At 44.9% G+C, this 14,022-nt stretch overlaps 2 protein-coding genes across 4 annotated transcripts in view; one reads left to right on the top strand and one right to left on the bottom strand.

Moving 5' to 3' along the window:
• bcl9l (bcl9 like) overlaps nucleotides 1-10,409 on the top strand; it is a 29,758-nt gene extending 19,349 nt beyond the window's left edge. For 2 of the 3 annotated variants that reach the window (XM_030794179.1, XM_030794178.1), the window contains 5 exons: nucleotides 2,939-3,119; nucleotides 3,523-3,607; nucleotides 4,686-7,080; nucleotides 7,370-7,624; nucleotides 8,879-10,409. In XM_030794179.1, coding sequence (XP_030650039.1) covers nucleotides 2,939-3,119; nucleotides 3,523-3,607; nucleotides 4,686-7,080; nucleotides 7,370-7,624; nucleotides 8,879-10,107 — 4,145 coding nt within the window. In that variant the 3' untranslated portion in view covers nucleotides 10,108-10,409. The remainder of the gene's footprint in view (nucleotides 1-2,938; nucleotides 3,120-3,522; nucleotides 3,608-4,685; nucleotides 7,081-7,369; nucleotides 7,625-8,878) is intronic. The other variant, XM_030794180.1, reaches the window with a different exon arrangement.
• A 625-nt stretch (nucleotides 10,410-11,034) lies between these two features.
• Nucleotides 11,035-13,061, bottom strand: cxcr5 (chemokine (C-X-C motif) receptor 5). The gene is made up of 3 exons (XM_030765216.1): nucleotides 13,032-13,061; nucleotides 11,999-12,277; nucleotides 11,035-11,826 (listed from the first exon to the last, which is right to left on the bottom strand). Exons 1-3 carry the CDS (start codon nucleotides 13,059-13,061, stop codon nucleotides 11,035-11,037), a joined length of 1,101 nt encoding a protein of 366 aa, XP_030621076.1.
• Between the last annotated feature and the right edge of the window lie 961 nt (nucleotides 13,062-14,022).

Genomic DNA, 14,022 nt, shown 5'->3' with positions numbered 1-14,022 from the left:
AAAAAAATACACCCCATCTGTGAGACTCTGATGATTAGGGATTGTTGAATTGAACCTCCCTATTCGCTGCCATTGGACCCCTCGCATACATCTAAAGAACACTCATTAGATTTCTCTGTGTTTCTGACATTTTAAAAGATTTTAACACATATTTTTGCTCATTACCCAGTTCACACTGCTTTGGTTAAAAATAGAACCCAAAGAGAATATACCATCAGAAATCAAACACAAAACAGGGGAAGTCCACAAATTTATCAAGCCCCCTCAACTGGTGGTGTAAGAACAACTTAACCAGTAGTAGTCGTTGCAACAGAAAAATTCAAATGTAGTTGCTTTTGACTCTGCTCTGACAAAAACGGCCTTGCGCATTTTGGCAACTTCCCAAAGTGATCTCCAGCCTCCCGCAGAAGAGCAGGCGTGGATCACAGCTAAGCTGATGTTGATCTGATCCATAGAATGGAACAAAAGCATTTTTGATGACCTGGGATGACCTTTCCTATGCCCTGGGCCTGTAAATCAGCTTTGCTTTGTTACAGCAAGCTGAAGCATACTGTGCCATACAGTGCTTTGTGAAGAAGCTATAGTCTCTGAAGAGGAAACACACACACACACACACGCACACACACACACACACACACACACACACACACACACACACACACACACACACACACACACACACACAACTAATGACAAATGAGTGTGTGCTGAAAGCAAGGCACAATGATATCTACTCTACATTTTAAAACAAAACTTAAAACAACAATTATCAGTCAAATTCCAGACTTATGCTGATATTTCTCAAACATGCTTTAAAATATTAAGATATTCAGAGTCATCTCTAAAATGTTGAAAATATGAATCATTTCTAGCGTTTTTAGTAGAGCAAAATCTGAGTGTAGTACAGGTAGCCTGGGGCACAGGAAGACACACATCTAGATACTATCAGGTCCCTTCCCTGAAACGGGCTTCTACTACATTTATATAAACTCCACTTTTGTCAACTTCAAAGCCTTGTTCTTTGTGTTCTCTGTGTTTTCTGTGTGCGTGAATGTGTATGTGTGTGCGCATGTGCACGCAGGCATGCATGTGTTTACATGTGTGTTGGTTGGTGGCACACAGAGAAGCTCAGAAACGCGTACGCTAAAGGTTTTTACAAAAGCACAAACTGAAATCTCCTTCACACCTTCTCCCTCAGAAAAATGTCCCTTCTTGTTCTTGACGGTCCTTAAGGGACACACAGACTGTTCAGGCCTTTGTCTTTAATCCCCGTGGCCTCAACTGACACTGAGCTTGGCTCCCTCTCGTAGTTCATCATACACGCATAGGAGATTCTTTTAATGCTCAGATCCACTTTTTAATTTTTTCACTATCAGTTTGGACTTCCCTCTGATTCCTTTAGGCCGAGATTTGACTGTTTCTCAGATTCCTTTTTCTTCTTAGAGTTTTATGGCTTTGCCCAACCCACAGCTTGGTCTAATCCCTTCATTTTTCAGTTTTGGCTCTTTTTCTGTGTTCTTCAGGGCTTTCTCTTTGACTAATCAAATTTTCCCATAATATCTCATTTTTTCATTCAGTAATCTGGTCTCTTTCTCAGATTATTTGGGGCTGTTGAGGAGAGCCTGAGGAGATGAGTAAACTTGTGTTTTCACTGGTGTGTGGTGTTACAATCACTTTAGGGTGAGGGGAAGTGTTTCCTGTGTGTGTGAGTGTGTGTGTGTGTGTGTGTGTGTGTGTGTGTGTGTGTGTATGTATGTATGTGTTTGAGAGAGAGAGAGAGAAGGATGACATAGAGGAGTGGAACACCTGGGGATAGCACTTAATTCAGTGAGCTAATATGGCAGAGCTATGCAAATATATATCCATTAAAAGACAGATCTTTTCTGATGCCCTGTTTCTGAGTGTAATGGAGAACCTGCTTTTAACATACAGAGCAACAGGTTTTCAACAATGGCATGCTATGTATATGATACATTCATATACAGTCACCCATACCGCAGAAGCTTCAGAATCACACACACACACACATACAGAGAGAGGTATGAGTGTAACTTTATCTCATCCTCTGTATGGGTAATCCCCTCTATTGTCGGTAGATCGACAATGTGTTTTGATTTGCTTTGTTCCACAAGACTAGCAGTTCTGCCCACATTAATGTCAGTGGTTGGATTGTGCTTAACCATAGCAGAGACACCAACGTCCCCCATCTCGCACTTTAGGAATGACACATCAAAACCTTAAGCCTTGGGTCTGGTTTTTTTTTGTGTTTAGTTATTCAGAGTGACTCTACAGTATAAACATTCTTTTCTGACACTCACTCTGTTTTTTCATCTCTAGTAAGATAATGTTAGGGCAACAGAAGCTGATCGAAGAGGCGTTGTCTGTGTGACCAAGGTCTCTGTGCATTATTTGTCTTTTTGTGTCCTTTAGCTCCATCTAGTGTTTGAACACTGGTAATGCGTTCACAGCTGTGCCACTATTGAAACTCTTCTTCATATGATGCATTAACACATGTCAGCATGAGCATATGAATGCTCAACATGGCTTTGGTGATCAGCTGTTGAAAAGAGGAAATGAAGCTCACACAACTTCATGAAATGAAAAATCTGTCCATTAAGATATGTTTTGTTAAAATTTCCTGGGAGAATAGAGAAGAGGCTATGCTAAAATTTCCCAGAATATCCTCCGCAGCAGTTTCAGTTAGTAACATTCCTCACACAAGCAGGAGTGAAATATCAAATGCAAGAGGCATATAGGCAGACAGACATGCTGTAATTCTCTTTCATTTGTCAGTCTTTTAGAATCAGTGTACACGTTGAGACACACAGCCAGTAAGTAGTGCAGATGCTGCTGAATCCTGCTCTGCACACAGAGTTGTGTGAGGCAGGTGTGTGATCTGCCATTATTTTTCTGACCATCCCTTCTCTCCACTCCTCAGGGGAGCGTGTGATGGCATGCCCTGGTCAGTCCCTGTCTGGGCCCTCCACAGTGGGGTCGGCGAACACTGAGCAGGGGGGCCCAGTTTTGGGACGTGGCGTCGGACCGGCACCACTCTCCGATCTGCCAGCACGTCCTGCTCAGCAGGTTGTTTATGTCTTCACCACCAGTCTCGCCAACAGGTGAGTCAGTGTGTTCAGCCACCTCTTACAAGCAGTGAAGAGAGAAATTTCAGTAATGAGCAATAACTGAAGATGTGCTTCATAAGCCATAAAGAGTGCTAAAATGCTTAAAAAATGTAAAACAGGTTAAAATACATGAAGTGTGAGGCTTATTTTTTCTTCATTTATTGATTTTGTTATTGTATTTTCAGTGAGCTGCACTTGCCTGTGTCAGATGGTCTCTAGTCAGTTTTCTTATTTAACTGTGTTTAAGCTAAACCCATAAGTTTCTAATTTGTTTGTTTGTTACTTTCTTTCTTTCTGTCTTTCTTTCTCTCTCTTGCTGTCTCACTCTCTCTCACACTGTCTCACTCTCTTGCTCTCTCTCTGTCTCTTTCTCTGTTTCTGTATGTGTGTCTATCAGTGCTGCAGAGGCAGTCATGCATGGCCACACTGACTCCATCCTCATGTTTCACCAGCAGAATGTACCCCGCACCAAACTGGACCAGGTCAGACTACACACACACACACGCTCGTAACTAGTGTAAATCATTATGTTATGGGTGTGATTTTTAGAAGCAGAGACTTAGACCCCAGTAACAGTGCATAGAACAATGGTAGAGCCAACTTAGGCATATCTGCTATAGTTTACAAAGGTCATACTTGCCAAGATAAGTGTTAGGTCTTCCTGATAATCTGTGGCAAGATTTCATTGCCACAATCGCCCCAACTCAACATGTAAAATTTTGTGGAAAGATACAAAGAAAATGCCCAAATTCAGATGTGCGTAATCAACAGACTCATTCCAAAAGACTCAGTGCTGTAACTGATGGATTGAATATTTGGGCAGACATTTCAGTTTTTCATTTTTCATTTTTTTTGTATGTGACACTACAAAACTCTTTGCACTTTTAACTTTGTGGCATTTGAATAGAGAGAGAAAAATTATTTCAATGTATGAAATATCCAGGTGGTAAAATTTACAAATGTTGAAAGGAAATGAATACAGACCCCCATGCAAACAGATGTGATGTGCTGTGATACACATACGCACACACACACATGCGGACACACACACACACACACACATGCGTATGACTCATACATACTCACGCTCTCCTCATCCGGTGTAGCAATGAGAGAGGATATATTCATGATTACACACAAGTTTAAGTTCACTCATTTGCATCAATTTCTGGTATTGTGTTCAGACTGCAAAAGAGAGAGGCAGAAGTAGAGACAGTGTTTTCAATGGGCTTCCTGCAGGTGCTGTAATATGTGGGAGGCTGTGTTTGTTTAAAATTCTATTTAAATCAACACACCTATCTTTGTTCCTGTTTCTGTCTGAAACAAATGTATGTTGAAGGAAACCCGTGTACTCATCGAGTTGAAAGAGCTTTATTTGGCTTATGTGTGATAAGGAGTTATGACTTGTGTATGTACTGAGGTTTCATTGCTGCTACAAATCCCAAGGAAAAAATCTAGTGGGGTCATGAAACCTTTTGTTTTTTTTTCCTCTGCTCCTTTGCTACAGTGAATAACCTCTACAGCCCCTAATTCTGCTCTGTTTTTCTACCTGTCTCACAGCAGTGTACTGGTATGGGAAAGCTCCCCAGTCTTTCAGAACAGCTCAGTACCAGTAGCACCCCACCTATGGGTACGCCCAAATCCCAGAGCGGAACTCCTAGGCCTGCCTCAGTTGGGGGTGTAGTTGGAGGAAACATAGCGACTACTGGCACCCCCTCTTCCACCAGTCACACAGAGGGTGAACCCACGCAAAACCGCCAAGGGGGAGGTTCTAGTAATAACGGTGGTGCTGGGACTCACTCGACGGGTCCAGGGGGATCAGGACCACAGAGTGGGGGAGGATCGGGTCCAGGAGGGGTGGAGGGCCCAAGGTCACTCCCCAACCCCAGCACAGCAGTTTCCCCCTCCTCCAGTCCCTCTGTGCTATCTACACACCTCCAAAATGATGGAAGTCAGCGAGGAGGACCAAGCAATGCTGATGGACTGTCTAAAGAGCAGTTGGAGCATCGTGAGCGATCTCTACAAACGCTAAGGGACATTGAGAGATTGTTCCTCCGTGGTAATGACCCCGGAGGCCCCAATGGTAATCCCAATAATAACACCAATGTTAATAACAATAACAATGCAGATGGCAGTGGGGTACTGGAAGATGGTGAGAATGTTGCTGGCAATAGTACCGGGATGCCTGCCATGGCTGTAATGAAGAAGTATGAGGAACCTCTGCAGTCCATCATCTCCCAGACGCAGAGCCTTGGTGGACCTGGCCTGGATGAGCCTCCCATGGGCCCACAACACCATGGCCTGCCCCCCCACCCACACCCCCACCCCCACCCCCACCCTCACCATCTCTCCTCACCTTCTGGGATGGACATGGGCCCCATGCTTGGGCCAGATGGGCTTACCCCAGAGCAAATCGCCTGGAGGAAGCTACAGGAGGAGTACTACCAGGAAAAACGGCGGCAGCAGGAGATGCACCCGCAACACTTCCGTATGATGCCTGACATGGGGATGCCAGGGGGGCCTCCACACATCATGATGAGGGGTCCTCCACCTCCATATCACAGCAAGCCTGGTGACCAGCAGTGGGGACCTGGACCCATGATGGGGGGAACCATGGGGGGGAATGCCCGGATGATGGACATGCACCAAGAGGGGCCTCGAGGCCCCAGGTTCCTTGGGCAGGTGCCACGAGGGCCTCCAGGTGGTGGGGGTTATCCTGGCAGCCCTGGTGGAGTTCTAGGTATGGAGGGACTTGGGACTCAGAGACCTTCCAGACCAGGCATGGGTTGGCTGGAGGACTTGCCTGGAGGTCCGTTTCATGGATGCTACCCCCCTGGAGGGCCTGGTGGACCCCCTCAGCACCTTCAGGGGGATCCAGATCGCCTCCTGACCAGAGAAGAAGTGTTCCGGATCATGGAGAAGCGGCAGCTGCAGAGACTAGAGCTAGACCGGTTAGCCAAGCAGCAGGGTGGGCTTGGGGGTCCCAGACTGATGGAGAACCCTGGTGGCCCAGGATTCCCTAACATAGGTGGTGGGCCCTCTGCCAGAGGTGATCCAATGGACTTTCCCGGCTCACGGGGCATGATTGGTTCCCCTATTGGGGCAGGTGGTGGTGGTGTCCCACCTATGAGAGACATGGTTGACTCGCCTTTGGGGGGTAACCTGAACATGAGCATAGGAATGAATTTGAACCCACAACAGCAGCAAATGTTGGCTCAGAAGCTGAGGGCAGGATCTGGTGGAGGGGGTCCTATAGGAGAGATTCTGAGTCCAGAGGACATATCTCGCCTCAGGGCTGCACAGAATGGGCGGGGGGGTCCTAACAAGGGGATGATCCCTGGCCCAGAGGGGCCTCTCCAGTTTCCCAACCATGGCCCATTTCCCGGTGGTGGTAGTTCAGGCGAAGGACCTTACCTCCAGCAGCCAGGTCATGAAGCGTTCATTCAAGACCAGCCAGGTCCTCCCCAGACAGGTGGCACCTCAAGGCTCAGCCACATGCCCATGAATGCTGGTCCGACAGGAGCTGACCTTGGTGGCCGCCACCCCTCTGATTTGTCAATCAACGTAAACCCATTGGGCTCACCAGCCATGCCCCCTCCTCACCAGCTTAAGTCCCCATCTCTAAGCCAAGAGCCTTCACCCCTTATGCCCTCACCTTCTGCCCCGGGCCTCAAATCCCCTACTCAACTGCCCTCAACAGGGCCACCCCACAATCCTCTCCCTGCTGCTACTGGTGCAGGAACACCCTCCTCTTCTTCTATGAAGTCCCCCCAGGTAATCGGTCCTTCTTTGGGGCTACGCTCCCCTTCTGGCTCCCCTGGACACCTCAAATCACCAGTCATGCCGGTGGCCTCTCCCGGCTGGACTGCTTCCCCTAAAACTACCTTACCCAGCCCAGGGGGACCACCTAGTGGAAAGGGAACAGGTAATGGAGGAAGTAGCTCTACTGAGACAGGTGAAAATTTTCAAACACTCCTCAAATATACTTATAGATATGGAAATTTGTTTTTGTACGCTATTTATGTTTTTCATTTGATATCTAAATGTTAATTATGGAAAGAGATACAGTGCATTTCATCTAATCTTCTCATAGTAATATGTGTTAGTGAGTGAAACATTGCTGTTAGAGTTAAAAATGGTTGACTACTGTTGGCCTTGAAGCATTTTTAACACTCAGCATTGAGTTTGTGTTAGTATGTATGTGCATCATAATGAAATGTATCTCTACACTCTCTTCATCCCAGGTCTTTCCCTGCCACCCAGGAGCACAAATTCAACTCCCATCAGCCAGCCTGGTTCCCTTAATCCCAGTATGCCCTTCACCTCATCACCAGATGCCCCACCTTCCCAGAATCCTCTGTCCCTCATTATGTCCCAGATGTCCAAGTACGCCATGCCCAGCTCCACTCCACTCTACCATGATGCCATCAAGACCATCGCTACATCTGATGATGAGATGCTGCCTGATCGGCCGCTTCTGCCTGGAGTAAACATGCCAGGTGCTGTGACCATACAGTATTTTACTCTCTAGATAAAATTCTTCATTTCCAGTCCTCGATGTCTGGAGTCTTGTTATTTTCTCCTCTACTTCACAATTGATTTTTACCTGGGAAACAGCTGTGTGTACTTTTCAGCTGACTGGAAACCACAACGTTTAGTTAAAAACCACCAGGACTTTAGACCTTTAGTACTTGACTTTAGGAACCCTGGGCCTCATTCACCGATATCTTAAGTTTTTTCTTAAATTTGTTCTTGAGAAAGGTCTGACTTTTTTCCCCTCACTATTCTGACTTTATTTCTCGTAATTCTGAGTTCTTTTATAACAACCAACAAGTAGCTTGAGGCAAAGCTTCTGCTCTTGCTTTAATGGTTTAATGCAACGTGTGTATAGTAGCAGACAGGAGCGAAGGCTACAATGGCTGTGTCTACTCTGTCCAGGTATTTTAATATTAATCCATATGTAAAAGTGAAACTGACCGATTATCACACACCTGCTTTACAACCTGTCTGGTTTCAGATGGGATAACCCATAAGTAGTGTATGTAAAAGTACTGCTCACTTATCACAGTCTCCATCAACTTTTATATTCTCATATTGCTCTTTTAGTTCATTGTACAAAAGTATGAATACATATGCACTACATTCTGGAGTGTTACATGAAGTGTTAGTGTAGTGTTTTTGTTGTAAAGGACCATACTGCTTTGTAAAATGATGAAAGTAATTATTTAAAAAAATTGTAAATGATAAAAATATCATTTTAATTTAAATCGCATAATGCTATACAACTACAGGACTGAAGAAAACACAATAAACAATGATTTTGCACAAACATGTCAGCACTCAAATGTATGTTAGTGTGCTCTTGAGTGTGTGTAGATTCTGTTCTTACCTAAGAACAGATATCAAATAAGAAAACTTTGGTGAATGTCAGAAAACTGTGTAAGTGGGTTTTAAGAGCAAATTTCTTCTTAAGAACAGTTGGTGAATGAGGCCCCCTGTTCTTAAATGAAGCTGGTTTTAAAATGCATAGATGCTCCTGTTTCAAAAAGTTGAAGTTGATATCACCTGTTGCTCTAGTAGATACAAGAGGAAAACAATTGAGGACTAGGATTTATACCATTGGGTTTGCGAGATAAAATATTCTGTGTTTTTTTAGAGTAAAAAATATCAGTTCCTTTTATTTTACAGAGACACTAGAAACATTCATATAGGGAACATGTGTTATCTATTTTATGTTCTCCTTCACTCATCAGGTAACATGGGAAACCACCAGTCGAACCAAATGGCTCTCTCTCAGGGTGCTATGGGACCTCACAGTAGCCCTCAAAGCCCCATTGGAATGGTCCTCCAAGGAGGTCAACAGCTGTCCCATGATCCCTCTGGGCCCATGCTTCCTTCACCGAACCCCATAGGCATGCCCGGTATGAACCCAATGATGGCTGGTGGCGCAGGCCCCCCAGATGGTATGGGACCCTGCAGTGTCTCCCCAATGCATTCTCAAAACCAGATGGGAGTTTTTTCCCGAATGCAGCCCCCTTCACATGGACCTCTGCACTCTCCAATGGGAGGGATGGGACAGCAGTATCCACAGCCACCAGAGGATGTCCTCTCACCCCAACAGATGCACCTCCTCAGCAAGGGCCTGCCCCACCCACGCGCCCCCCAGCCACCAGAATCCTTCCCCCCAATGTCAATGGGCGATGGGCCTGACTTGAGTGAGGTGATCCGGCCCACACATACAGGCATCCCTGAGTTTGATCTCTCACGTATCATTCCAGCTGATAAACCTAGCAGCACTCTGCAGTATTTCCCCAAGAGTGAAGCCCTAGCTCAGCCGCAACCCAACTTGCACCAGGGCCAACAGCCCCAGCAGGCCCCTCCAGCACAGCTCTTGAAGCAGCTCACCTCCTCTGGACCTCCCCCATCCTCTGCCTCTTCCAACCCCCACATTGCCAATCTGCAGAACATGATGGCTGAGCAGCAGCTTCCCTTGCACCCCTCACACTGTGGCCTCCGGTCAGGCATGGGAGGTCCTAGGGGCATGGGTTCAGGTGGAGGCATGGGACCTGGACCAGGGCCAATGTGCCACCCAGGGCACATGATGGGTAGGACAGGCATGGTATCCCAGCCACAGCAGCTCCAGCAGCAACACCACCAGCAGCAGCAAGCCATGATGACCAACAGCATCCTCCAGCACCCCTCCCATCCTCCCCCAGGTATGATGTCACCTCAGCAGCAGCATTCACACAGTCTGAAGGCCCAACAGAACCTTATGATGATGCAGGCCAAGCAGAGGGGTATGGCCCTGCCAGGGGAACACTTTGGTCAGCCTGGGCCCCTCATGTCTCCCCAGGGTCCTATGATGGGGCCCCCACACCCTCAGTCAGGCATGATGGGCCCCCAGTCTCTCAGACAGAGAGGGATGTCTCTGGACAGTCCTCTGGGCTATGGACCAAGCAGTATGGCCAACATGCCCTTCTGAGTATGCTACTCTTTCAAAAATGTACAAACTTTTGTTCTTTATTTGGTTGTTTCCAACTCTGAACATCTTTTTATTGATGTTAATCAAATATGGCACTCACTGATAATTGATATTAGTAAATTTTTTTCATTCTGAAATAGGTTTGGGGCGGGAAACAAAATTTAAAAAATGAGGTGCACCATTACAGTTTAGCAGTAAATTCTGAAGCCATTTTTTAAGATATTTGTATAGTATGTATATTTCACGTAAATGTTTTTGTTTCAAAAGAGGTGACAGGTGAAAAAAAACCCTCTTTGTTTCTATGTTCTAATTCCATAATATTTTATTTCCTCCGGCTACCAAACTGTTGTGCAAGGGAAATATATATAGAAATATATAAATATAATCTATATATAGTTGCTGTAAATAAGATGCAATTTGTGCTTGTTTGCAACTGTTCTGTATAACTGTGTTTTAATAGAAGTTTAAAAAAGTAATAATAAGGAAAAAAAAAACTCTGCTCAAAACTTTTGTGATGGTGTTATTTGCTAACGTGGAACAGATTGTGTGTGGTGAAAAGAAGCTAAAGTACAGTATTAGACAGCGTGACAATAATCCATTTATTTCAGATTGACTCATTTGCTTATATTACATCAGACAATTACTAAATGAGCACTTAATTACACTGCCACCCCATGAAGCGATTCATCATTTTTGGTTAATTGTTAAGGTTATCTCAGGAAGGAAAAATACCTTTTCAAAACTAAAGTTCAAAGCAAACATGAAACATGTACATAGTATGTCATCATGGATTTGACAAAACTTTAAGATTTGTGTTACTCTGTGTCTTAAGCCACAGTATTTACTAAGAAGCTCAAAATGATTAGAAGTATTTCCAGCGTAGCATGACAAACTAATTGGTATCACATGCTATCTTCGTGCCACATCTCAGATGGTTGTGGTTGTGGTTGTGGTGGCCATCTCTGACACAGACACCCTGTTGAATCCCTCACCTCCCAGTACGGGTGCACACACCTGTCCACAGCCCGACCTATACAGCAGCCGTAGGAGATCCGCACGGAAACGCACTCCTACGAATGCATAGAGGATTGGATTGAGGAAGCTGTGGGTGTAGCCAATGCTCTCGGTCACGCTCACCCCCTCCGCCAGTCTGGCCCGGGCCCAGCAGCTTTGCTCAGGGAGAATCCCCAGCACCACTAGTGTGTCCACCATAATGGCCAGGTTGTAAGGTAGCCAACAGAGACAGAAGACCATGGTGACAAGCAGTGCCAGGCGAATGGCACCCTGCTTCTCCAGACCCCTTTGGCTGCGACAAAGCGTTGAGACCACAGCAGTGTAGCAGTATATCATGATGACCAGTGGCAGGAGGAAACCGAGCATGAGGGTAATGAGGCGATTGGCCAGGTTCCAGTTGTTGGCGTGAAGGCCATGGTTGTGGAAAGTACAGACAAGCCGATTGGGGTCATTGAAACTCTTTGTAACGCCCAGAAAGGCCATGTGGGGCACTGACACCACCAGACTAATGAGCCAGAGTACAGCACAGGTCTGGTGCACGGTTCGTGGCCGGCGGCTTTGCAGGCTGGTCACCGCGTGGACGATGGCCAGGTAGCGGTCAATGCCAATACAGGCCAGGAGCAGGCTGCCGCAGAGGAAGTTTATGCGGTTCAGTAGACCAACCAACTTGCACAGAAAGTCCCCAAAGACCCAGCTATTCAGCCCCTAGGAGAATAAAACGAAACAGAGCACAGTGGTGCTATAAGAAATGTAGCAGAGACTTGTTTAGGTGCTAACTGGATGTTTTTATCATTGAAAGTCATTCAGGCTCAGCTTATCTGTGCGGTGGTAAACTTCTTGAGAATTTTAACATGGTTTTATATGATTATGTGTGCACCTGGATCACAGCAAAAGGGAAGGTGACAAGAAGAAGCAGATCAGACACAGCCAGGTGCAGGAGATAAATCTCAGTGATGCGCAGGGGGTCTCGACGTTTCAGCAGGACAGTTAAGAGCAACCCATTTCCAGTTATGCCGAACAAGAAGACCGCACTGTAGATCAATGGCAGGAGAATGGTGTGAAAGAACTGCAGCTGAATCACATCGTCACAGATGAAGTCATTTGAATCGGTTGTGGGGCCTTCTGAGTAATTCTGGAAATCTGTGAAATCTTCAATCTTAGTTGGGAGAGACAGGGTTGAGGATATGACTTAGTCAAAACAGTCACTGCAACTTTGTCCTGGTAATGTCTGGCTCATTGCCCTAAATGACAAATTGATGATAGGTCTGGACTTTATCCTGCAACTTTGCATGTTTCTTTCCCAGGAGAGAGATCCTTAGGGTAAATACATCACTGTGGTTCACCAATGGTTTAAATAGGATAAGTACCACGGCAGGTGGATCTTTGAGCCCAACCGCATATATACAACACCTTTCTCACTTCCCCTCGGTTTGTGAGAGCCCTTGACCAAAAACTGCCTGACTGTCTGAGAGAATGCTGATGCTTTAAGGCATATGTATTTCAACTTCATATACCAAAAAAACCACAAAGCAAAACTAAGAGGGTTAGTATGTTTTCGTTTGGTAGAGTGAAAGAACACCATGTCATATGCAAATACCCTCTAACACACACTTACAGTATTTTTCTCCTGTATAACATACAGTTCTCAAATATTACATAATGCAGTACTTTTCTGTTTTAAAGACTGATTCGCTCTGTGAAGTGTTGTTATGATGATACTTTTTAAAATAATTAATGTTGCTTTATTTTGTATCACTGTCCTCATGCTGCATACCTGAACCACACCAAAAATGTCCTCAGCAAGTCAACTCAGGATTTGTCAGAATTTCAAAAAATCAGTTATTCAGATAGGTGAACATCTTCAAAAGATGACCCACATGGAAGAGTGCCAAAATTTGGGGTGTACTCACCTCATTAGCAGTCTGTGTTATGTCATTCATATTGTATGTTAGTTAAAGATAACCATAGCCGTTTGTGAGTGTGTTACTCTCGACTGGAGAAGGAAACCTGTAACAGACACAGATCAGCCAACCAAGTCAACATTTATTTCCTGGGGAGGGACTCTTCTCAGGGTAACTGTGAAGTCTTCACCTCATTGCTCAGATTGTTTATTGAATACATCATTTTGACTATTTTCCTTAATCAGTTTCATTTTAAGCACACACAGGAAACCAAGTACTTTTATCAAAAGATCATACAGCACTCTGTAGCGTTTCTGCATTCTGCGTTCCTGCTGGCAACATGATAAAGTGATAGACTCTCAAGCAAAGCCATATAAAATTTTGTCACAAAATGTCACAAATTACAGATTTGCTAATTGCAATTTCCTTACAGTTTGTTTATTGATTCACCTACCACAGATAATAAAATCAGATGATAATACAATCCAAATGGATCGATTAATTCATGGATTTATTTCAATAACATTTTATTCTTTTACAATGAATTTATCACCCATTTTGACACATTTCCATGTGTAGAGCAATAAGTATATTTTGAAGAATTACAACCAGTAGGTGATTTGTTATTTTTTTACAGGGGGGGATGGCCCAATAGTCACTGACACTGCCCTATAGAATATATAGGGGGATGACAGGTTAACAAAGGGGGGTGGCATCCCCCCTCATCCCCCTATATGTCGCCTAATGATTACAACAGCTCTTCCAGCAGGCTAAATTGTAAAATGTCAGTTCTGTGCTCTGAGGAGGAGTGGAGAAAACAATTATGGGCAGCTTTTGTTCTGCAGAGTGACAGTGCTGCCTGATACCTTTAAACTCTGTGTTAAAAATCAGCAATTCCCAGAGATTGATCAATATGAACCCTGGTTTAATTACAAGAACCGTGGTAAAGAACGATGAGAAAGTATGAGTGAGGACCTTATGAGAGTGTCTCACAGCTCTA

Source organism: Chanos chanos, chromosome 2, assembly GCF_902362185.1.
Source record: "Chanos chanos chromosome 2, fChaCha1.1, whole genome shotgun sequence".
Lineage (NCBI taxonomy): Eukaryota > Metazoa > Chordata > Actinopteri > Gonorynchiformes > Chanidae > Chanos > Chanos chanos.
Note: the sequence above shows the minus strand (reverse complement) of the source record. Positions and strands in the feature narration are given on the sequence as shown.